We start from the raw sequence: 23,311 nt of genomic DNA, 5'->3' as shown, positions 1-23,311 counted from the left end.
GATCAATGAAGAAGGGAAAAGGAGGAAAAGCAAGCGCTAAACCTCGGTGGCTTTTTTTCCCCTGCTGTCACTCCAGCTGTAGCCTGGGATTAATTAAGTGTTGTGAACTCAGTGCCTGGGAGAGAGGGGGGGGAACGCATTCTATATCTAAGGAAGGAGAAGTACAGTGACTGAGATCGCTCATCAGCGAGGAGTCTTGGGAAGTAAATCTCCCCTCAGAGTTTGTTGAGAGACTAAAGGGGCAGTGCCGCTGCCTGCCCCGCAGGGCTGGAGAAGCCTTCCCTTTCAGTTGCTGGACATGATTTTTCTTTTTCTCGCGTTCGTCTTCCCGTGCCTGTGAAGAAGCTCCCCTCTGGTTGCAACAGCAGCAGCAGCAGCTGCTGCAGCGGCGGCGGCAGCACCTCTGGAGAACAGGGCAGAATGCCTGTGCTAGATCGATGTTTTAACTCGGCAGAACTGGACAGAAGGTGGACTCCACGAGAAGGTCTACTGCCCCCATCCATGGGCAGCCGGCCAGACTATCAGCAGGGACCATTGACCTGGGAGCTGCCAGAGATGATCAGGATGGTAAAGCTTGTTTGGAAATCCAAAAGTGAGCTGCAGGGGACCAAACAAAGAGGGCTTCTGGAAGCCGAAGATGCTGTCAACAGCTTCTCAGGTAACTTGAATTGTAGGGTATCAAAGGTGACAGGGGCAAATCTGTCAACTCCCCAATTCCTTCCATATAAGAATCTGACTAGGAGGGAAAAGGGCTTGGGGTGAGGAATGGGCAGAAAGACCAAATGTGTAGCATAGAGACCTATGGTCAATTGGAAATTATATTTCAGAATATATTTTAGAGTATGGAAAGTTAAGTGAGTTTCTGAAAGAACCTTCTTCTTCAACTGTTTTGGGAGGTTCTTTATGTAAAAAGTAATGTATTTTCCCATAATTATATAAAACCACAGTAGTTTATATTGGCTTTCATTCTAGTCAGAGCCCACATACTTTGGGGGCAAGTTGCTAATCCTCTTTTCCTTCACTTCCCCTTTGGGGAAATAAGTATAGCACTTGGATACCCCAGGTGCAGCCAGAAAAAAAAAAGCTAACTAGTTTCAACCAATCAACAAGCATTTATTACATGCCTACTATGCACTGGACACTGTACTCGGTGGTTGGGATGAAAAGGCATAAATGAAATAGTCACTACTCTCAATGAATTTTCATTCTATCAAATTAGACTACATATACATATTTAAATATGTAAAAATCTTAGATTTTTAAAAGATCATTTTCTTGGTGGGGTGGTGCAAGTAGCTGGGAGAGTCAGGAAAGTCCTCATGGAAGAGATAACATTTGAGATGAGCTTTGAAAAGAAATTAACTATTTGAAAGAAGGTTGTTCAAGTTGCAATGTTAACATTTCCTTTCATTATTTGGGACAGTCACTTAGAACTTTACTATGTTTCAGAAAAAGAGAATTATAACAACTTTGCTAGGGTTTGGGCTCTATGAAAAAAAATCGCTTAAGCAACCCAGACTATATCATCAACCAGCCAAAAGGTTCTTTGCCTTAGGTGAATTCTTGAGACATACAAGTGAAAGGAAGTGAAATTGGAATTGTTATAAAGAATGTGAAGGTGTGCTGCCTGTGCAGTAGCATTTGGACATAGTGATGCGATGGGAGGGGCATGGTCAGAGGGGCATGGACACAAGGGGGAAGCAGAGAGGACTGCTAGTTTAGTAAGAGATTATAATGGTCATAGGTTCACAGATCCAGGGCTCAGAGGGACTTTACGAGTCATCACTCATTCTTTGTACAAATGAGAAAGTGAGACCTGAAAGGTGAATAATTTGCCTAAGATCACACAGGTAAGTAACAGAGCTGGAATTTGAACCAAGGACCTCTGACTCTCAATTTCATTAGAGCTCTAAGGTCCTTTTTTGTTCTGAGAATTTGTGACCATATGTCTCTACCAGATGATATAATGGGGAAAAATAAGAAATTTTACCAACCGTTCGGGTCTCATTTCCTCATTTGTACAATGAATGAGTGATTGGAAAAGAGAAGGAAACCAATGAGATTTTGAGGTTTGTGTGGCAAATGGGAGGTGGACGGATCCAGGAAGAAGTCCCAAGTTCTTGGTTAAAAAAAAAAATCCGGCAGATAGGAAAGGGAACTCCAGGAATTTTTGGTGACTTAGAGGAAAGTTTCCTAGGTTGAGTGTGGGAGTAAACTTGCTTCATTCTCAGTACGCATCTTGGTCATCACTTCTTTATTTTCTATGTCATGTTCTTAAACAAGGGGGAAGGGAAGACAAGGGAAGGGAAGAGGAAAAAGGGAAAAGAAAGGGAAATAGCACTACTATATGCTAGGCACTACACTAAATGCTTTAAAAATATTATCCCAGTTGATCAAATAATTGAATCTACCTTTTTCCTGGAGGCCTTTCCATTCCCCTACTTACCTCCAGTTGTTTATTCCTTCGCTCTGAGATTACCTTCCACCTACTCTGTACATATCTTGTATGTAATTAGTTATTTACCTGTTGAATGTAAATTAGAATATAATTTACATTAAAATGTAAACTCTTTGAGGGTAGGGATGAGTTGGTTTTTTGTTTTTGTTTTTTTGCCTTTTAAAAAAATTGTCAATGCTTAGCACACAGAGCGTGGCATGTAGTAAGCACATAATACATGCTTGTTGACTGACTGTCATCTTGGTTTCTGGAGTGAGTGCTTTCTGTTCTGTTATTTCCATAGGGAACTACCTGTGAGGAGACCAGTTCAAATCTATCCTTAGAGACAGCATTTGCACATAAAATGTGTTTCTGTTTCTCTTCCTCATCCTTACCTTTTTACATTTTATGAGAAACCTTTCTGGAACGAGATGTTTATATTTGTAGGCAGTAAAAGAGAAATATTACCATGTAATCACCAAGCACTAGAGAGGAAGCCTAGGATTTAGAGTGAAGGAACACTTTAGAGATCGTCTAGGGCCACTGCTGCCTTTTACAGAAGAGAAACTGAAGGCTTTGTCCAAGGTCACAAGGCACAGGAGTGAGGCAGCAGAGTTGAAGATTTACAACCTGGTCTTCCAATTCCAAACCTATAGCTCTTTCCGGTACAGAACACAGACTCTGCATGGAATCAAAAAGCTGCATCAGATTGTTGCCACAATTTCACATTAAGGGTGTTTCTGCTGTCTGTATGATCTTGGACAAGTCAAGCATGCCTTCTCTGGGCTTCAGTTTCCTCACCTGTTAAAGGTTGGAGTTGAACAAAATAACCTCTAATTACTGATTCATCTTTTGCCCTTATCTTTGCCCACCAGTTAACCTTTCTGAGCCTGTTTCCTTATCTGTAAAATGGGGATAGCATACCTCTAGTATCCAGAAGTTGGGAAGCTTAAATGAGATAATGTATGTCAAAAGTTTTGAAAACTTAAAAGTGCTATGTATACATTAGGTATTATTATCTCAAACTCAGTAAATCCAAAACAGAACTCATTTTCATTCCCCCAAAACACCTCTTCCAAACTTCCTTATTTTTGCCAGACACAACCATTCTTCCAGTTTCCCAGATTCATAAGTTATCTCAACTCCTCATATCCAACAAGTAGCCAAATCTTGTTTCTGCATCAATCTATATCATCTTTCTGTGTGACCCCTTCTCTCTACTTAGCTCACACCGTCATCAACTCTCACCCAGCTTATTTCCAGTCACTTCTTTGGTCTTCCTGCCATAAGGCATTTTCATTCCAGCTTCAGTACTGTCACTAAAGCCATTCTGTTTAACTGCAGATGTAACCATTGTCACTCCCCTATTCAGAAAACCCCTGTGGCTTCTGTTGCCACTGGAATCAAATAGAAACTCCTGTGTTTACCTTTTAAAGCCCATCAAAACTATGCTTCCAATCTATCTTCCCAAATTTGTTATACATCACACCCTTGCCGTACTCTATAATCTGGGCAAACAAGTCTTTTCTCAGTTCCTTTTGTCTTTATGCCTTTGCACTGGTTTCCCCCCATGCATGGTATGTCATCCCTCCTTACCCCACTTCCTAAAATCCCTCTTTTTCTGCAAGGTGCATCTCAAATAAGACCTTCTGCTTTTCCTGATCACTTCAAATTGGCTAGAGCCTACCTCCCAAACTCCCTTGTATTTAACTCTTTTGCATTATGTGTGTGTATGTGTATTATATAGAGGACTTGATAACCATGTTATATATAGCACCATATATATAGTTATATATAAAATGTAGTACTACACATAATATATGGCTATATTATATATAGCAATATATGTATTATATATAGCACTTGATAGCTATATTATATATAGCTATATATGTAGGTATTATATAAAGCACTTGATAGCTATATTATATATAGCACTATATAGAACTATATATAAATATAATGCTATATATAATATATGGTTCTATTATATATAGTAATATATATTATATATAGCACTTGATACCTATATTATATAGCACTGTGTAGATAGCTATATATAAAAATATAGTGCTATATATAATATACAGTATGATATGATATAATATATTATATATAGCACTATATATGTATGTATTATATATAGCACTTGATAGTAACAAAACACCTGTCTATACATCATCTCATTTGAACTATACAGCAACCCCCAGAGGTCAAAAGTGAATGTATTAATATTCCTATTGTACTCAAAAGAACTATCTCACTAGACAAAAAATTGTCCATAGGCATACATTTTCACATAGTTGAGGGGATAAGGTAAATGAAACTCTCTAGAATAGCTGTTTGATCCTATATAAAAAAATATACATAAGCTATAAGACTTCGGTAAAATTTCTGCCAAAATGTCAGTGCCATATAATATTAATGATATGCAAAGAAGCTTCCTAAGTTAGTTCAGTTTCTGACTACCAAAATACATAGTTTCATGTTCCCAGTTCCTAAAAGATTCCTGACCATAAACCTTCCAAAGTTGCACTGACTTTGTTAGATCATTAATTTAGTCTCTCCTACCTAGAATGTCTTTCCCCACCGCTCTGAATACTCCATATTCTTTAGGATTCAAGTTGTGGTCCAGTCCCTACATGGACCTCTCTTTGAATGCCCTAGTACATATTCATTCTTTTTTTTTCCTGAACATCTCTATCATTCATAATGTATTCCTCAAATCCTAACACTTCATTATACACTACCTAGTATTTATTGTTTGTGGATGGTTTGTTGTGTGTCTCATTTATCCAGCCATGTTGATAAACAACCCAAAGGCAAATACAATGCCTTATATTTCTCTTGTTTTCCCTTATGGTATTACACATAGTCTTAAATAAACACTAAAATCACAGTTTTTAGAGTTGGTTCAGTTATTAATAATAATAATAATAGTTTTTTATAGTGCTTTAAAGTTGGCAAAGTACTTTACAAATATTACATCTTCTGACCCCCAAAACAACTCTGGGAGGTATGATGTTATTATTATCCCTGTTTTACAGATAAGAAAACTGATGCAGGAAGAGGATAAATGATAAAAGGATAAAAGTCCTACTTTGGTTCTTTACTGTATGGTATTTCTCAAAGGACATACTGGCTAAGCACCAGCTCTGACAAGTCCTTCTAAGCTAGGAAAACCTTGGACTGGTGGTGGACTGTATGTATATTATCTTTAGCACAGTTCAGAAAGGCTTATCCCTAGGTCATTCCCACAGCAATAAACTTCTTAGCCATAGCAGCTTTCAAAGACCATCTACCCAGCCATATTGGAATTGCAGTTTATGTCAGTGGAGGGATTACCCATAATACTGTAGGTTTGCAATGGAAAAATAGCAGGAAATAGAAAAACAAATTTACTAAGAAATTGTTTTCCTATGTAGAGTAGATGCTGGTGCTTAAGGATGAGTTTCAATTAGAGCAAGTGAATAGGAAAACATGATAATCAGAAAAATGACTAGATCTGGAATTAGGGGACCTAGATTCAAGTCCAATCACTGCTACTTATTACCTGTGTTACCTTATGAAAATAAGTTAATTTTTCTCTCTGGACCTTTCTGAGCTTGGCTATCATGCCTCAACTGCTTTCTCATACTGGAACTTCCCTCAGTGCCTAGGGTGTTTACACCCTGGAATATCCCTCTACTTCAGCCCACTTCTCCCATTGGTGAGTTCCTTCTAGGGACTCCATTATGGAGATCTTCAGTCTTCTATGTTTCTGGCTCTCAGGACTTACCATCATCCTCCCTCTCTTCCATCTCCCTTTCATGTATTATGTTCCCCCATTTGAATGTAAACTCTTTGAGGACAGGGATTATCTTTCTTTTTGTTTGGACTTGAATCTCCAGTACTTAGTACAGTGACTGGTATATAGTATGCACTTAATTAATGCTTGTTACCTCAGTTTCTTCCTCTACTAAATTTTAAAATGAGGGTTAAACTAGATGACCTCTATGGCCCTTTCTAGCCATTAATCTATGACCCTCTGATACTGATCTAGCTTCGCTGTGTCACGCTATGACTTTCAGAAAGGGTCTAAAGGGTATTTTCAAAGGTTATAGAAGTTGAAAGTTCTTAATATATCTAATTTCACTTCAAAATTTCATTGTAAGATTTACAGCTAGAAGGGACTTTGGAGGTCATTTAGTCCAACTTCCTCATTTTATAGAAGAAAAATCTGAGGTAGAGGGAATGGAAATGCTTTGCTCAAGATCACATAGCTAAAATGTAGTTGAGGCAGAATTCAAACTTCAGCTCCTTGGACTATAAATCCAGAGCACTTTCTAGAGTCTGTCTTTCTTCAAGGCCCAGTTTAGATGCTACCTCCTGAGTGAAACTATTTCTCCTATTCCCTCAGGTGTAGCACTCCCTCCTCCCTCTATTTTCCTTGTACTATACTCATTTGTATAAGTGTTGTCCCCCCCAAGTAGACTGTAAGTTCCCTAAAGGCAAGAATCTGCTTCATTTGTGTTCTTGTGTTGCCAGGCCTTAATACATCACCTTGCACGTAATTGTTGTTTAATAAATGTTTGTCAAAATTCACTTTCCTTGCTACGTGTGTCACTTGTCCCAAAGTTAGGCGTACCAACAGTGATTAGGGTAAGTTGGATCTCATAAGTAAAATGAAGGGTAGAGAAGAGAAAAATAAAAAGGGATTGAAAGAAAAAAGAAACTTTCCTACTCATGGAGACTTATGGGGAAATAGTTGGAAAAAAGAGGAAGTAGGAAGGGTGTGTGTGTGTGTGTGTGTGTGTGTGTGTGTGTGTGTGTGTGTGTGAGAGAGAGAGAGAGAGAGAGAGAGAGAATTTCACAAGGTGGAATAGACATGTGAATTGTGAAAGACCAAGAAAAGATGGGGCCATGACATGTTCACTCTTTCCCTAGTAAGGGGAAAAAGATAATGGAGAAGACATTGTCAGTCAGTTCCCCACATCATGGCCACCAGATGGAGCCATGAGTTTAAAACAACTTCATGGTGGGGATTGTGGGAGAGAATTTTGAATTGTGTCCTCAGTGGGTTGGAGGAGGAAATGACTTCTTACATATGGGACATTCACAAGTCAAATGTTCTTAACTCAGCAAGGGTCTGTAACTAAGCATTACTTAAAGCGCTGGCTTCTGGTGAAATATTTATGTTTTTAACTTTATTTTACTTCTTAAGTCTTAACTATAACTTGCTTGATTTTTGAGGCAGCCTGGTGTGATAGAATTATTCTCAACAACAAGTACTACGTTCAAGTCCTACCTCAGATACATACTGGCTATAACTATGTGATCCAGCTCAACTTCCTTCACTACTCAATGTCCTAGGCAACTCTCTAAGACTAGACTGCAGAGAAGGTGCCCACCTACTTTGGGAGAGGGAGTGTCCTCACCTGGGAGTTCCTTAGCCCATGAAATCGCAGACCTAGTCCCTATGCCAGGATTATTTTATTACTTACAAAGTAAATGGAGGGTGACCTGCTAGGTAGAGGCAATGATGAGGCAGGCATGTGATACACTTTGTTATATGACAGCAAGAGGAATATAACTGATGATAGAATCTCTATGCCTAATCATTCCCCTGTACCTTTTCTTTCAGTCTCTCTACTTCCTTCTTCTTTCCTATACTGATTTTGTGCTTTCAGAATATTATCTCCATTTGAACCTTACCTTCCCTTGTTAACATCTACTTCAGCCTTAATCATGACTTTCTCTTCTATTCCCCCAAAGTGTTCTCTCTCTCCTGAGGTTACCTTGTATTTACTTTTCTCTGTGCATGCTGTATCCTCCCAGCTGTAAGCTCCCTGAAGTCAAGAACTTTTTCATTTGTATCTTTATGTCCCCATTACTACTCATGGTGCTTTGTACTTTGTAAGTGCTTAATCAATGTTTGTTGAGTCTGAACCGAAATTCACCATTGCCACCATCATCTTCTCCCATCCACCTATACCCAACAAAACAAAATAAAAAGCTTGTATAATCCTTGACTTGTTGAGGTTATTATAGCTCAGTCTCCTTTATGTTGGACCTTATGTTCTAGGTTCCTCTATTTTTTTTTCATCTGGATAGTACATGACTTTAGCTCCTAATGAGCAAAGGTTACATCTTCGTTAGTTTAAATATTGTTGAGTATCAAGCATTGTCACTTGAACACATGGGCGTTTCAAAAATACTATTTTGACTCTGATTCCAATCAGCAGCAAATCTAAGGCTAGCCAATACTTATCAGGGCTCATTCCTGATTACATGAGCAATCTGTTTTTCAGAATTCAAACCAATGACTTCAAATGCTGCAGTCATGTTGATCATCTTTCATTTTGGGTGACTGTGATCTAAATTGTCTAATGTATTTCACTTATTTATTAAGCTTCTATATAATATTCCCATTTCAGTAGCTCTTGGGAGCATAAGACATAAAACATGAAAGAAAAGACCCCATTAATCTTCCCCCTTGGATATTACAATTCCTTATTCCTTTCAAAGAGGATGCAACTATGAGCAATGTAGTTTTTACCTAGCTCTGAAAATCAGACCTTGAGAAAGACAAGGATGGAGAATATAAGAAGTATTAGAAAAAAGAGTCCTTTAAGTAGTATACTCTGATTCAGGTTTATTATGACCTCTAAGGTCTCTTATGGCTTTAACTCTATGATCCTATGATTTTATGTCTCAAATAGGACAGTTAGAACTATACCAGATAACCTCAATTACCAAGAGGTTACATATTGCGGGGAGACACCAAATACATCATGACCTTATCATGGAAGAACAATTAGACAATCCATAAAATCAGTATAAACCTCTACTATGAAGAATAAGAATTTGTTCATTTAAAATAATGTTTATGCCTTATTCTAGGTGTCAGGAAATGTTAGTGGATTCTGAATGACTGCTATGAAATGCAAAATGTAATGTTCGAAGATGCTTGCTGACACTCAAATGCATTTTCATTTTCTTATGAGCATTAATGCTTTTACTAAAGGCAACTCTTCCAATTTAAAGCAAAGAATAAATTGGCTTAACAGTAGATGTGTAAATAGAATCTTAATTCATGAAAATTCTTAATTGACAGTTTCTTCTGTTCATTCTTCAGCAATAATTGCTAACATATAAAAGTTTTCTTGCAGTAAATGTGGCTGAAGATAAAATGGACCAAATCAATCAAAAATAAATAAAACAATGACTAGTTTGGCATCAAACATATTAATAAGCAGATTTTGTAGTCAATTGTTATTCAAGAAACAAATTTTAATTCTTTCTTTCAATTGAAAAAATTGTTAAATGTTACAGGTAATAGATAAGAATTAGTCTTTAACAGCAAACAACAACACAACTTTGTGAAAACAGATTAGTAAATGAAAAGAATCCTATCAAAACTGAATAATACTTGAAAAGTATCAAGAAGTTACAATTCATAATTAGGTAATTTTAGAATTAATGCGTACTAGTTGTATCTGTATCTATTTCTCGGGGTCAGAGGAGGGCTGGGGTGGGGGGAAGACAGCAAATTCCTGGATAATCATTCAACCATTTTTTTCATCTTCTGATGTTTTGCAAAGGCTAAATATTCAAAAGCAGCTCCTATTCCAGATGCCAGTCTGGAAATGCCTTAATGTGATTTCAAAATATAGTGCAGAAATATGTATGTTTGCTTGGTTCTACAAATGAGCTTTTAGGGGGTTGAAGTGAATGGAGGATGTTGTTCCCACTTCTTCCTTCTGCTATTTATCTGGAGACAGTTTTCTGCATTAACAATACATTGACTTTTGCTTCTAACTGACCTCCTTAAAGAAAAACATCAGATGCTTCATTGTGTAGAAGATGGAAAACTTAGATTTAATCTTATATTTCATCCATGCTGCTGAAAATATGGACTGCTTTCCACCCCCTCTGAATTTTCTCTCACAATTTTAAGTGAAAAACATTTAACACAACATTTAACAAATGAATATATATGACAATATCAAAAGTAATAAGCATAATTCAAAAATGTTTTTCTAAATAAAAAAACTAAAATCCATATATTTTGCGATGCAAATCTTGTTCCCCTTTTAGCTGTTATTTTAAAATAACCATTTAGCCCTTTCTTGCTTTTTATAAATTTCCTTTTGGTGTTGACCACTTCTTTCTTTGAGATCCCTAAGAAGCTATCAGTTACATCTGGTACCTTGAAACTTCCCATTTTTCTTCAAACTCCTTCTTGTATTTCAACCCACATCACTGACACAGCCTCTTCTTTCAAAATTATCTCCCCCTGCACAGTATTCTTTGTGCTCTATAGATTACAGATAAGACCCTTGCCCCCAAGCAATTTATAATTTAGGTTAGATTTCAGACATGCACTGATTACCAGGAATAGCAAGTGAGTCCCGGTGATGTGATTAGTAAAGAAATGAATTTGAAAAAGTCTGACCAGCCTGCAATTGAAAAGGCAGTAGACAAAGATGAAGTCAAGTCAGATAGTGCCTTGAAAGTGAGAACCAGAGATGTCAACTTGTGCAGATGGTCTAAGAGACAGACCTCAAAAGGGGAAAGAGGGATAGGGGAAGAGAAATTAAGAAAAGATCAAGAGGCAAGAGCAGCTATTTTTGATGTGGAGTTTTAATAAACTTGATAGAAGATAAATGAAAAGCTGGGCAGCCAGGAAGGAGTATGAAATCATAAAGGTAACAGTAGAAAGTGGGCTGAATTTAAATATTTAGCTAAAGAATTAGAAAGAGGGGGGAAGAAAAAGTAAAACATGCACCATTCTGCAAAGGAAGAGCCTTATGGAATAGCATTCCTGGTTTAAAGGGGAAAGAGCACTAAGATGAAAATTGCATGGAGGCATAATGCACTTGGTAGTGGATGCATTCAGGAAGGATGCAGAACACACATCATCACATACCTCTTCTAAATGGATTGTCCACATTCCAGAATCCGTAGATACAGGTACCTCCTTTTTCTCCCGTTCTCTCTTTTGTTCAGCTCTTGCTCAAATGCCATACTTTAATAAGAGCCTAAATTCCACTTCTGAAGGATTTGACAGATGGAACCATATCAACTTAGGAGGTTTTAGCTGAAACTGATCCAAAGGGCAAAGCAAAACTGCTTCAGGGAATGGTATAGAAAGAGAGGAGAAGAGAAGGGTCTATAAATATATCAGTAAGGGGAGAAGAGTGAGATGAGATCACAGTGAAGAAATCAAATGAAAGTCATAGAAAGTATAATCAGAAACACAAACAACATGGAAATTGAAACAATTACTTTGGCCACACACACACACCCCACATATATATATATATATATATGTGTGTGTGTGTGTGTGTGTGTGTGTGTGTGTGTGTGTGTATATGTATGTATGTATGTATGTATACATATAATGTATGTATGTATGTATTCTGCACCCAGCCATTCTGCTTCTGTTCTCTCTTCCCTGAAAACTCTCACCAATTTTCGGTAGCCATCCCTGAAGTGTTTTCTTAAAAAGTTCAGCAGTGATTGTAGTAAATGAAACAGGATATTCAGCAAGAGGTGAGGCGCATGCAGTCTGGCATGTTTCATTATGAATGCTGAAATTTTTATGTTCTAGGAATCTGCTAATCTTGAACTATAGTTCTAATCACACAATACATTGTATTCTTAAGGAGTATTTGGGGTCTAATGCATTTTGCTTATTGGTGAAGTGTAAATGTTCTCACTGGAAATTTCTGAAAGGTTTTCTTTTTTCCTCTTCCACACTCAGACCCCTCAAGAGAATGGGGATGAGAAAATTATAGAAGCTAAATGTTGCAACTGTTCCCAGCCTCCCCAAAAATCTATGCTGCGGTCTTCTGTGATGATTGAAATCTCTCTCCTCCCCCATCACTGTCTACCTTCCTGCCCCTACCCCTTTTTAAAAACTAACCTCCCTTTTGAAACTATGATTTCCATACCAACATGTGTCAGACCCAATGTGAATTCAGGTATATTCTTCGTACTTTTCAATCTAGTCTTACATCAAACATTTAGAGCTGAAAGGAATCTTGGAAACCATCTAGGCCAACTCCTTCATTTACAGAAGTCCATTATCAAAGGAAGTAAATGACTTGAACAAGGTGACATATATTTAGCAAACAGCAGAGCCCCTATCTGCTATTATTGCTATACAGGTCTTCTGGCTCCAAATCCAAAGGTCTTTTCACCACACATTTTCCAACCTTATCTGGTAGGACATTTCCTTGTCACTTTGATTAGTGTCATGAATTTGGAGATTATGAATTCACCAGATTTTAATTCTAAAAATAATTCCCCACCTACTTGGCCTGTGACACCCTCTTCTTTGTTCAATTGTGTAATACACCTTTGCTCTTTATTTAAAAGTATTTGATAATATGTTCAAAGATTCCCATACAAAATTAATTATTTTGGGAGGGGTATTTATTTTTGAAAATTTTACAAAACTTCTTAAAATAATTGGAAACATTTTAGAATGTTTAAACAAACATTCCCATAAGGATTGGGAGCTGCTAATCTTAGGTATCTTGTACTCAAAGTTTAATTTTCTCCAACTTTTTGAAAGGCTGGATGGGTGGTGCAGTGGATAGAATGCCAGGCCTGGAGTCAGGAAGACTCATCTTCCTGAGTTCAAATCTCTCCTCAGACACTTACTAGCTGTGTGATCCTGGATAAGTGATCTAACCCTATTCGATTCAGTTTCCTCATCTATAAAATGAGGTGGAGAAGGAAATGGCAAACCACTCCAGTGTCTTCGAAAAGAAAACCCTGAATGGGTCACAGAGAGTCAGAAACAACTGAACAACAACAAACTTTTAAAAAACAATCAGTAATCTCTAGGTTGTAAATCCCAACTAAAACTGACCTGCTACTCTAAATAAACCACATTGTGAGCAATATTATTGTTCCTATGGAATTTTGCCTAATTTGCCATTTATTTGGTTTCATTGCAAATAATCATTTTTCATATTATGGTCATAGGATCATAAATCTACTCCAGGAGGCTATCTAATTCAATCATCTCATTTTAGACCTTAGAAAACTGATTGAATTGTCCAAGATCACACAAGTCATATCAGAGGCAGGATTTGAACCCAAGTCTTCTGACTGCAGAACCTACGCCCTTTCTACTGAATCACATTTCTTCTATTCTTGGTTTATTTTGAAGATTTGATAAAAGCAGTCATTTTATAAACCTTCCTTCACTTCAAAGTATCATGCTTTTTTTTAAATTTATTTACAAGGAAAGATTCCAACTCAATTCAATTTAGCAACTATTTTTCTAGTGCCTACTATGTAACTAGGTTATTAAGGTGATGGAAAGATTAGTAAGCAGTCCCCACTTTTGTGGAACTTATCATTGAGTAGAAGGGAGAAGACAGGTACATAAAGAACTATAGTACATAATGGGAATGTGATAAATGCTGCGTGAGAGAGAGAGAGAGAAAGCACTGAGCTCAGAAGAGAGAGAGAAATCACATCCCTCTGAGGGAAATTGGAAAGACTTCCTGAAGTTTCATGTGAGCTGATTCCTAGATTGTAAATAGAATTTCAGCGATTAAAGATGAAGCAAAAATGTCCTTCGATGAAAAGCAACATGGTATAATAGAAAAAGTATTGGCTTTGGACTCAGGAAAGACCTACATTCAAAACCTACCTCTGACACTTAAAGTTATGTGACCATAGGCAAATCACCGTTCCTCTCAGTATCAGTTACTGTATCTGTGAAATGAAAATAAGGTCTGTAGTTCTTCAACAGGGTTGTTGTGAGAACCAAATGAGATAATGTAGGTAAAGTGATTCACAAACCTTAAAATGCTATCTAAATGTCAGCTATAGCTTTTGTTTGTTTGTTTTATTTTAGGCAGGAGGAACAATTTAAGCTAAAGTAAAGAGGCAAGAAAGCAAGGGGTGTGTTCAAGGAATGATAAGTGATCTAATCTGACTGGTTTTTATATGTAGGAGAAGAGTGAGAGAAAAGACTTGAAAAGAAGGTCATATTGGGAAAGGCTTTGACTGCTGGGCATTCTGAAGACATCATTTACCTTTTTTCTAAAGAAAATGAGGAGCTATGGATGGTTTTTGAGAAAGGAATGGCATGATTGGAGTTATGCTCATAGATAGGTAGATAAGTAGATAAATGGTAGCTGGATAGATGATAGATACTTTTATTTATTTATCTAAATATGTAAGTGCTGTGATATATGGAACATTTCATGTTTTGTTTATATAGGCACCTGTGAATAGTGCTATCTTCTTTCTTAGGTCTGACATCATATTTCCTTATGTACTTAACAAGATTTTGATCATGTATATGAGAGGGGTTAAACTTTAACCAGGAAAATTGTTACCTACTTTGCCTTTAAAAGGTTGGATAGTCTTGTACAAATTATGTCAGCTGAACCATAGGTTCCTTCTCTGCAAGATAAGAAAAATGGATGCTGTGTAGGGGAAATAGCAGTAGATTTGAAGTCAAGGGACCTGAGTTCTAATGTCTGCTCTATGGGGACAAAGCTGAGCTCCCTCATTGACAAAATGGGCTAAACTAGATGATATCAAAGGTCTCTTTTAAATATCGTGATGCCTATGACTAAGTGATCTATATTGTCCCTTCCAGTTTTAGCACATAGTAGGCACTTTGATTGATTCTGTGACTCAGGGAAACTCTAGACCAGGCAAATAAAACAAATGGTGGGCACTAACAGGAGTCTCATTCAACTACAATCCTGGTCAATAGTCTTGTTCTTTTCATCATGATAATTTGTGAGTACAGTGGGAGCTGGGGGAACAAGAATGTACCAGGAAGGAGTTAGTAGAGTGAGAGTTGACATGGTTTTACTCGCCAATGTGTCACTGAAACCTTTGAGTTCTTTGGATTTCTTTGCAAATGGAATGTTAAGTGTTTGTCATAACCTGGCTTAGGAAGTAAGTGGCAGAATTGGCAAGTCTTTAGGCTAGATTTTACCAACCAGACCCACAAAAGGCACAGACTCACATGATATCTGCACCAGGAAGCTGCAGGCACATTTGTGTTTGTTTTGTTTTGTTTTTAGTTTGTGCTGTTATAAAGTAATTCCAGCACCATGGGGAAATTACATCCTTTACTGTTCTCCCTCCTCCTCCCACCCCTGACCAAACTCCTTTGCCAGATTCTAACCCTTTCTCCCAATGAGCACCACTACTCATTGGCTTAATGCCAAGCACATGAGACAGTAGTTTAGGAGCTAAATTTCAATAGGATCTCTTCTCTTCTCTCTTCTCTCTCTCTCTCCCTCTCTCTCTCTCTGTCCCTTTCTTTATCTCTATCTCTTTGTGTCTCTCTCCCCCGCCCTCCTTCTCCCTCTCTTTTTCTTAATGAATAGTCAACTTTGTTCCATTAAAAATAAGATGCTCTGTTGAACCATTACAGAAACGTTTGAGGTGTTTAAAAAAAATGTCAGTGACCATTCGTAGCATGGATATCTTTCGTGGTAGTGTTGTTATTGTTTCTAATTATTTTCATTTTCATGCTCCCCTGCATCTGTGAGTTCCAACCATCAGCAGAAACAGGAATGGTGAAATACCATGAAATAACCTCCTCCTGTAGTATATTTGGCCTGATGGGAAACAGGAAATACCAGAAAAGATCACAAGAGAGACTGTAATCATGAGATTTCTAGACTATTCTCTTGACGTCAGAGATTTGAAGAGTTCAGATAAGCATCCTATGAACTCCGGAGTGCCTATCCAAATATCCAAAATGGATCTCCAAACCTCTTGAACTCCTATGTTGTTATTTAACCCCTATCTCCCACAGTCGCTGCCAACCCCCCAAAATAATATCTTGAAGTTATAAGTTATGAGTACCACTTCCACCTTGGGAAATATAAAAGCATTATATACAGGTGTTCTGTAAATAAGAAATGTTTTGTAACCTAATTTCATTTATTCAGTACACTACAAAAAAATGGATAGATCATTTCTTACTGTGATATTTGAAAGAGTCCATGATGTTATCATTATGAATACTCTCTCCAGTTAAAGAGATCACAATTCTTCCACATCTTTTTGTCCCATACAATTTTTGTATATCTTTCCTTAAATCTTCCATTTAAGATCTAGCTAACTAACACATTGGAGACCTTCCTCTCATTCTTTCTATATCTCAGGAGTATTAATGTACCACTCCAGCCAGCCATCTGTTATATCTCATTTTCAATACATGCCCTGCCCCTACCCTTCCTGGTCATATGTAGCCTTGTTAATGTTTTTATGCCATTTCTTGCATGTAAGCTATCAACGGTAACAAACTGAGGCCTATTTATGCCCATCATGTAGCTTTCTATTAACCTCTGGTTATGTTTTTCATTGTAATTTTTCTGAGCTCATAGTGTTCTATGTTTTATAGTCATATATCATCATCAGGAAAATATCAGTTTTAAAGAAATATGCTTCTGCAACAGTTAACAGTTTATAATTAAAAGCTCTTTGTAATTTCCCAAGTCTGATCAAGCCTACACTCCTTCTCCTCCTTCTCCTCTTCCTCCTTTATTCTGGGTCCCGTTCAGGCACTTACCAAACACAAAGATTTCTATTGTCATGTCACAATCTGGGCAATGTGTATTTTTTCATCCACTTTATTGAATGAAAAGATAATTTTTAATAATGGTTCAGGACTTGATTTAATTAGTATTATGTTATCTGCAAGTAGGAACATTTTAAAAACTTTATCATCCGTAGGAAACTACGCTTTATATAAATACTGAGTAGACTATTGAACAAGGTTATATCTATATTCATGTTAGTCATAGAGTCCTGTATAATTGTGAAGAGGACCTTCAGGGCTGTGTTTTTTACTTTAGGATCAGGTCTTCCTTAAAATCAATAAAAATTAACAAAACAGTATATTCTTTTCTATTATATCCTATTTTTTATATACATCATTCATTTCAAGATACAGAAAACCAAGACCTAAGAGTTTAAATCAAGTCAATTCAGTTCAATTTAACAAATGTTTAAACCCAGACACTGTAACTAGGTGTTGATGGAAATGGAAGGACTTTCTCCTCTCAAGAAACTTATAATCTAGTAGATGAAATAAGACTTCTACACAAGAACTGTTATACAAAATGAAATATGATAAGTTCATGAAAAGTACAAGCAAAATGTTTTGAGAGTTAAGATGAAGGAAGGATCACACCTGAAAGGGAACAATCCTGGAAAGGTTCCACAGCTTGATCACCAATTTAGCATTGGAAAGGACCTTAGGGATCATCTAATAGTCTGCCCCCCCCCCCCACTCTACTGTTACTGCACTCATCTTCACCAATTTTTCTTGTACTGTAGTTATTTGTGTGTATGTAGGCAAGGACTGATTAATTCTTGTCTTTGTATCCATAGTACCTCCCAGTAGTACCTCACACATAATAGACAATAAATGCTTGTTGAATTGAAATGAATCATTATCACTCAGATTTGCATAATACTTACGGTTGGCAAAGCACTTTATACGTACATATATTTATTTATTTATTTAGAGATATATGTACAAACGTATTATTCATATATATGCACATGTGTATATAATCTTCTCAGTGACCCCATTAAATATACAGTACAGCAGTTGTTATTCCCATTTTATAGATAATGGAACTGAGGCTCAGAGATTAAGTACCTTGCATACATTTTGCACATAATTATATTCCTCTCTAAGAGTGGTATATGTAGTATCATATACTATAGTATCTTAGGTGGAAAAAAAACCTGGGCTGAATCTGTGAATAAATCACTATGTGAATCCAAACAAGTCCTCTAACCCCAACATAGATTATTTCTAAGGGCTCTTCCAACTCTAAAATTCTGTGACTTTATACTCATATCATCTCTTGTCTCATTCTTGACTACTCAAAGAAAAGGATCATATACATCTTTCATGCCACCCTTCTCCTCTCTTTCTCCCCTCCTAAGTCATCATAGTGCCCAGCACACAGTAGGCTGCCAAATGGATGGGTTGATTTATGAAGTTATGAATTCTTTGCTCCTGGAGGTATTTCAAACAGAGTCTGGATGACCCCTTGTGAGGATTTTATAAAGGCCGTTTCTGCATCAATAAGGGAGTTGGCTGAGATGATCTCTAAGGTGCATTCCAACTTGTGCCTTCTAACTTTAAGACTCTATGACTCAATTACTTGTTGAATCAAAATGCCTGAGTTAATAATCTTGAGTCAGTTTTTTCATTTAAATTGAAGCAGTTTTCCAAATTGTCTCTGGACATTCCCCTAATTGAACCATCCCCACCCCACCCCACCCCAACCCACCTCCCTTGAAAGTTTTTCAGACAACTCAGAACAATATTGGAAAGAATGCATGTGTTTGGATTTAAAAAATAAATGCTACAGGCTGGAAAACATTGTAGGTGTGAAGATACTAAGTGGGCTTAGCCCATTTCAGAACAACCATGATACAGAACCTTGGAGCCAAGTCACCATACAGCAGCTGCTAGTGCGCCTTTCATGCAGGCAGACAGAAAATACTTCCAAAGGAACTCATGCCAAAATGGGAGGGAAGTCACCAAAATGGTACCAGCTAGGGATTTTCTAAAGGTCCACATTAGTGTTAGAAAGGGAAGGAGGCACTGGAGTTCAGTCTAACTCCATCTAAACCAGGTAACGATCTTGCAAGATAGGGAAAAGAACTTGGAAAGCAGAAAATAAAGACAGAAATAAGAAGAAAACCTTGAGCTTGAGAAAGATCAACGCGAGAGAAGGTAAGAAGCTGAGGAAACCATGCTAAGAAAAAGGGAGGCTAGAGTCAGATAATAACCCAATGTAACACAGACTTTGAGGCGGAAAACAATACTGAAGAGGAGGAGTTTGGGTGACTTTGAAAAGACTAGCTCCAGGCTGTATCTTTCCATTTCTGAGAATTGCTGCTCTCATCCCCTCTGGCTTGCCAAGGTCAGGTTGAGACATAAACTAACAACAATCACTGTACCCTCATGTTATCACAGTTTTTCCTGCCCTAAATTGAACAACCTTACCCTTTCATTGGAAATCAACCTTGAATTGAGAGCAAATCACAAGGCATGGTGACATAAACATACTGTATATTATACTTAGCTCTAAGAACTGGACTAAGAACAGGACTAAGAACCCCTTCAGAGGTTGTTTTATGTCTTTAGGCTTCCTATTTTGTTGCAAAGTGAAGTGGATAAAGGAAGAGGTTACATAGGCCCTCTATACTTTGCCTGTGGGAGTTCAACTTGGAAATTCCATTTAAGGCACTTTGAATAACGATATACTAGATCTCTACACTTTTATTTTGAATGGGTCTTTTTTTTTTTTGGCCACATTTGTGATTTCACTGGTAAAATGAGATCCAGGTGAGGAAAATGCCTTCACCAATAGAATTTATATAATCTTGAAAAGTTGCCTGAAAACTGAGAAATTAAGTAACACTTGCCCAAAGTCACACAGTCAGTATATGTCTACTTTAGGTCTAGATGGGCTCACTTTCCTTTTGCCAGGGTGCCTCTTCTTTTTTTTCTTATAACAAGATTAACAAACCTCTATCTTTCCCTTGTCACACAAGTTTGGGAGATACTTCAGATGATTAATGATTTCATTGTTATAGATATTCCTTCTACCAGTGAAAATGGCAGCCCCTCCACACTTTGGTAGATTATTTCATAAAATACTGGGGCCAGAAAAATTCATCCCCTAATGATTAACTTCTCTGATCAGCCTCTCTAAATTTAATGAGCTTGATCCTCAGATGACTTTTAATCTATCCCTGAGGTTGGAGATGAGAACTTTCTGGATTGGTAGAATGGGACGGTAGGATCATAAAATTTAGAACTGGAAGGGACTTTAAACATGATCTAGCACACTCTGCCATTTGTTGAGGAAATTGAGGGTCAGAGATATTAATGCCTTGCCTGCAGCTACCTAGGTATTCAGTAGGAGAGCTCTGATTCAAACCCACTGGCTCTAAATAACCCAGAATTGGAACTCCTCTGACATGGCCTCCAAAAACCCAACCATGAGCCAAGCAACACTGTTTTTATTTAGGTCAATTTAATGAGTATTTATTAAGCACCTAAGTCACCTATAGCTTCTGGGGAAACAGTATTTATTAGGGGAAAGTACCTTTTGCTCCTTCACTTAGCAAATATTTTTCAAGTACCTATTATATTCAGTGGAGTTCGACAAATAAGGAACACCATCCCTACTCTCCTAGCTTACAAGGGAAAGCTACACACACAAATAATCGTGTTGTAAAGGAGACTGAGATGGATGCAAAGGAGACATTCAAGCCTTTGAGGAGGGGGAGATTATTTTCACCTGTTAAAGAAGATTTCATGGGAGACTTGGCTTCTGAGTTGGTCCATGAAGACCCAACTCGGTCAACAGAAAGAGACAAGAATGGGAAGGGAAATAGGGAGGAGTGGGAGGAAGAAGCCCATTCCAGTCATGTGGGACATTGCAAACAGAAGCACAAAGACAGGAGAGGGTAGGATGAGAACTGACGATGAAATTAGTTAATTTAGTTAAAACATAGATCCCATGAATGGGAAAAAGATGGCCAAGAGTGCCAGAGCCTAGCTATCTGTGCTTTGAGGACAGGTATTATGGGAATACAGTATTGTCAGTAAATTTAATTGAGGAGCAATTTATGAGTATTTGAGATCTCTATGAATGATAGATTCAAAATATTTGAGCAGCTAGCCTCTCCCCAAAAGTCAGTGCTAAGTAACTGTTGGTGGGTAGCTTCCTTTGGTGGAAAATATAACCAGGAAAAGAGGAAAGAAATGAAGGGAGAGCAAGGAGTTGGGAATGATTGCTGCATATTTTCTTTGGTGGTTTCCACAAGAATTCAGAGGAAAACACACTAGTTGATGTGCATATTCTTTTAAATGAGGTTTAGCCTGAAAGGATTTCATAGGGTAAGGAAGAGTTGGCTGGACCAAATGGTGATTTATACAAGGATGCAGTCTCCTTTTTGAGGGCTTTCAGGTACTTAGACCCTTCCATGCAACATATCAGAAACAGTCTCCAAAAGTCAGCAATTGAAACCTACATAAGCCACTTTAAGGAAACATGAATTATGCATCAGCCACTCTGAGAAGTTGTTCAGAGTGAGCAGTGTTGACGTGTCACAGGTGACCTGTGTCTTGGATCAGAGGTGGTCTGACCATGCCTTCATGCTGTGTGGTAGGTGCAGTGTTTGGTTTCTGGGGCTGGGAGAAGACATAGAGATTGAAAGCAGACTTCGCTCCTGGCTCAGACTGCTCAACAGCTCTATAATGTAATTATACAGAATTAATCAGATCCGCGGACATGGAATCAAAAGGCGCCTTCTTATTTGCAATGCAGATGTAAACCTTCTTTCTGTGTAGCAGAAACCAGCCAAAATTGAGGCCACGGAGATTTGAGCTGGGATGGAACACTTCCAGGAATGAGCAGTAACTTGAAATAAAGCCATGCTTAAATACACTTGATTTAAGCTCAGAGTGGCAACTTCTCTCAGGCTCTGTTGCATTTGAACAGGAAAGGGTCTTAAATTGTGTCTATAAATCCTTAAGGTGAAATTTCATAGACTCCAAGAACATCCTGATGGATTGGACAATATCCTAAAATCACCGTATGGCTTCTACCAGAGCCCCTGTCACTGAACTGTCACAACTGTTTCCCATTTCCAGAATACCAGTCATAATTCCTAGCAGTGTAAATACAGCAAGTGCTTTCACAATTAAAAGACCAGTGATTGTAGGACTTCATTAACTCAAGAAAGAAAATGATCACAAGAAAATCTGCAGTGCTGAGCACCAACAGAACTTGTGCCCCGAAGCTTATTCTTATAATAATGGTTCTTGAAGTATGGTCTGGGAACCCTAGCAGCTCCCCAACATCCTTTCAAGGAGTCTGTGAGGTCAAAACTATTTCCATACATCATACAAGATTTTAATTTTTAATATAGTAAATATCAATATATATAAACATATAAACAAATCTTTGGAGACTACTCAATACCTTTTGAGTAAAGGGGTCCCAAGACCAAAAAGTTTGAGAACCACTGAATGATAAGTTTAGCCCTGATTTCTTCAAGATTAAATAAATCTGGTCATCTTTTCATTCATTCTCCAGTTTTCAGATGTTCATTGGGCAGCTACAAGGACATAGTACTCCTCATTAGAGAGCTGAAAAATCTAGACAGGAACTTAAGATATACACATGAAGAATTTAAGTAACACTGTAAGGAAGTGTATAAATAAGGGACAAAATGAATGACCCAGACAAGCACTACAAGAGTTTTGTTTTTGTTTTTTTATTTGAAGCTCATCGTGTGGGAAAGACTGGGGAAGGCTTGATGGAGGAAGTTGGCCTTGGAGGATGGATAGAATTTGAACAAGGGAGGAGGAGAGACTGAAAAAGTAATTTCAGGATGCAGAAGGATAAAAACAAAGGCAAAAATATGGAAATAAGAATATGTAGAGGGACCAGTAAGGAATGAAGTATTACATCAGGAGAGTGATGTTTTGATTTAGAGGTGAATTGGATTTAAGCGAGGCAGGGCTGTGCAAAGTCATCAGCCTCACTCTGTCTTCCCCAGTCATCTAAGTGGCAAGACATAGGTCAGGATGACTGGAGATGGCCCCAGCCCTAGGGACAATTAGATTAGATTAGATTAGATTAGATTAGATTAGATTAGATTAGATTAGATTAGAAAGGAGGGCCAGATTTGGAAAGGATTTGTTTAGATAGGCTAAAGTGTTTATCCTATAAGCAGTGGGGAGCCATTGAGGTTTTTTCAGCAGGAGAGCTACATGATACAAGTGGAATTTTAGTAAGTTCTCAGTTGTCCCTATCGAGATTTCTGTTGCTTTCGATACCACCT

At 37.7% G+C, this 23,311-nt stretch overlaps 1 protein-coding gene across 1 annotated transcript in view; it reads left to right on the top strand.

The window, feature by feature from the left end:
- Positions 1–246: 246 nt before the first annotated feature.
- The window catches only part of PDE7B (phosphodiesterase 7B), a 185,336-nt gene continuing 162,271 nt past the window's right edge, over positions 247–23,311 (top strand). The window contains exon 1 of the mRNA XM_027850736.1: positions 247–658. Within this exon, the coding sequence (XP_027706537.1) occupies positions 421–658 (238 nt within the window). The 5' untranslated portion in view covers positions 247–420. The remainder of the gene's footprint in view (positions 659–23,311) is intronic.

Source organism: Vombatus ursinus, unplaced genomic scaffold (assembly GCF_900497805.2).
Source record: "Vombatus ursinus unplaced genomic scaffold, bare-nosed wombat genome assembly UNPS02009132.1, whole genome shotgun sequence".
In the NCBI taxonomy this organism is placed as follows: domain Eukaryota; kingdom Metazoa; phylum Chordata; class Mammalia; order Diprotodontia; family Vombatidae; genus Vombatus; species Vombatus ursinus.
Note: the sequence above shows the minus strand (reverse complement) of the source record. Positions and strands in the feature narration are given on the sequence as shown.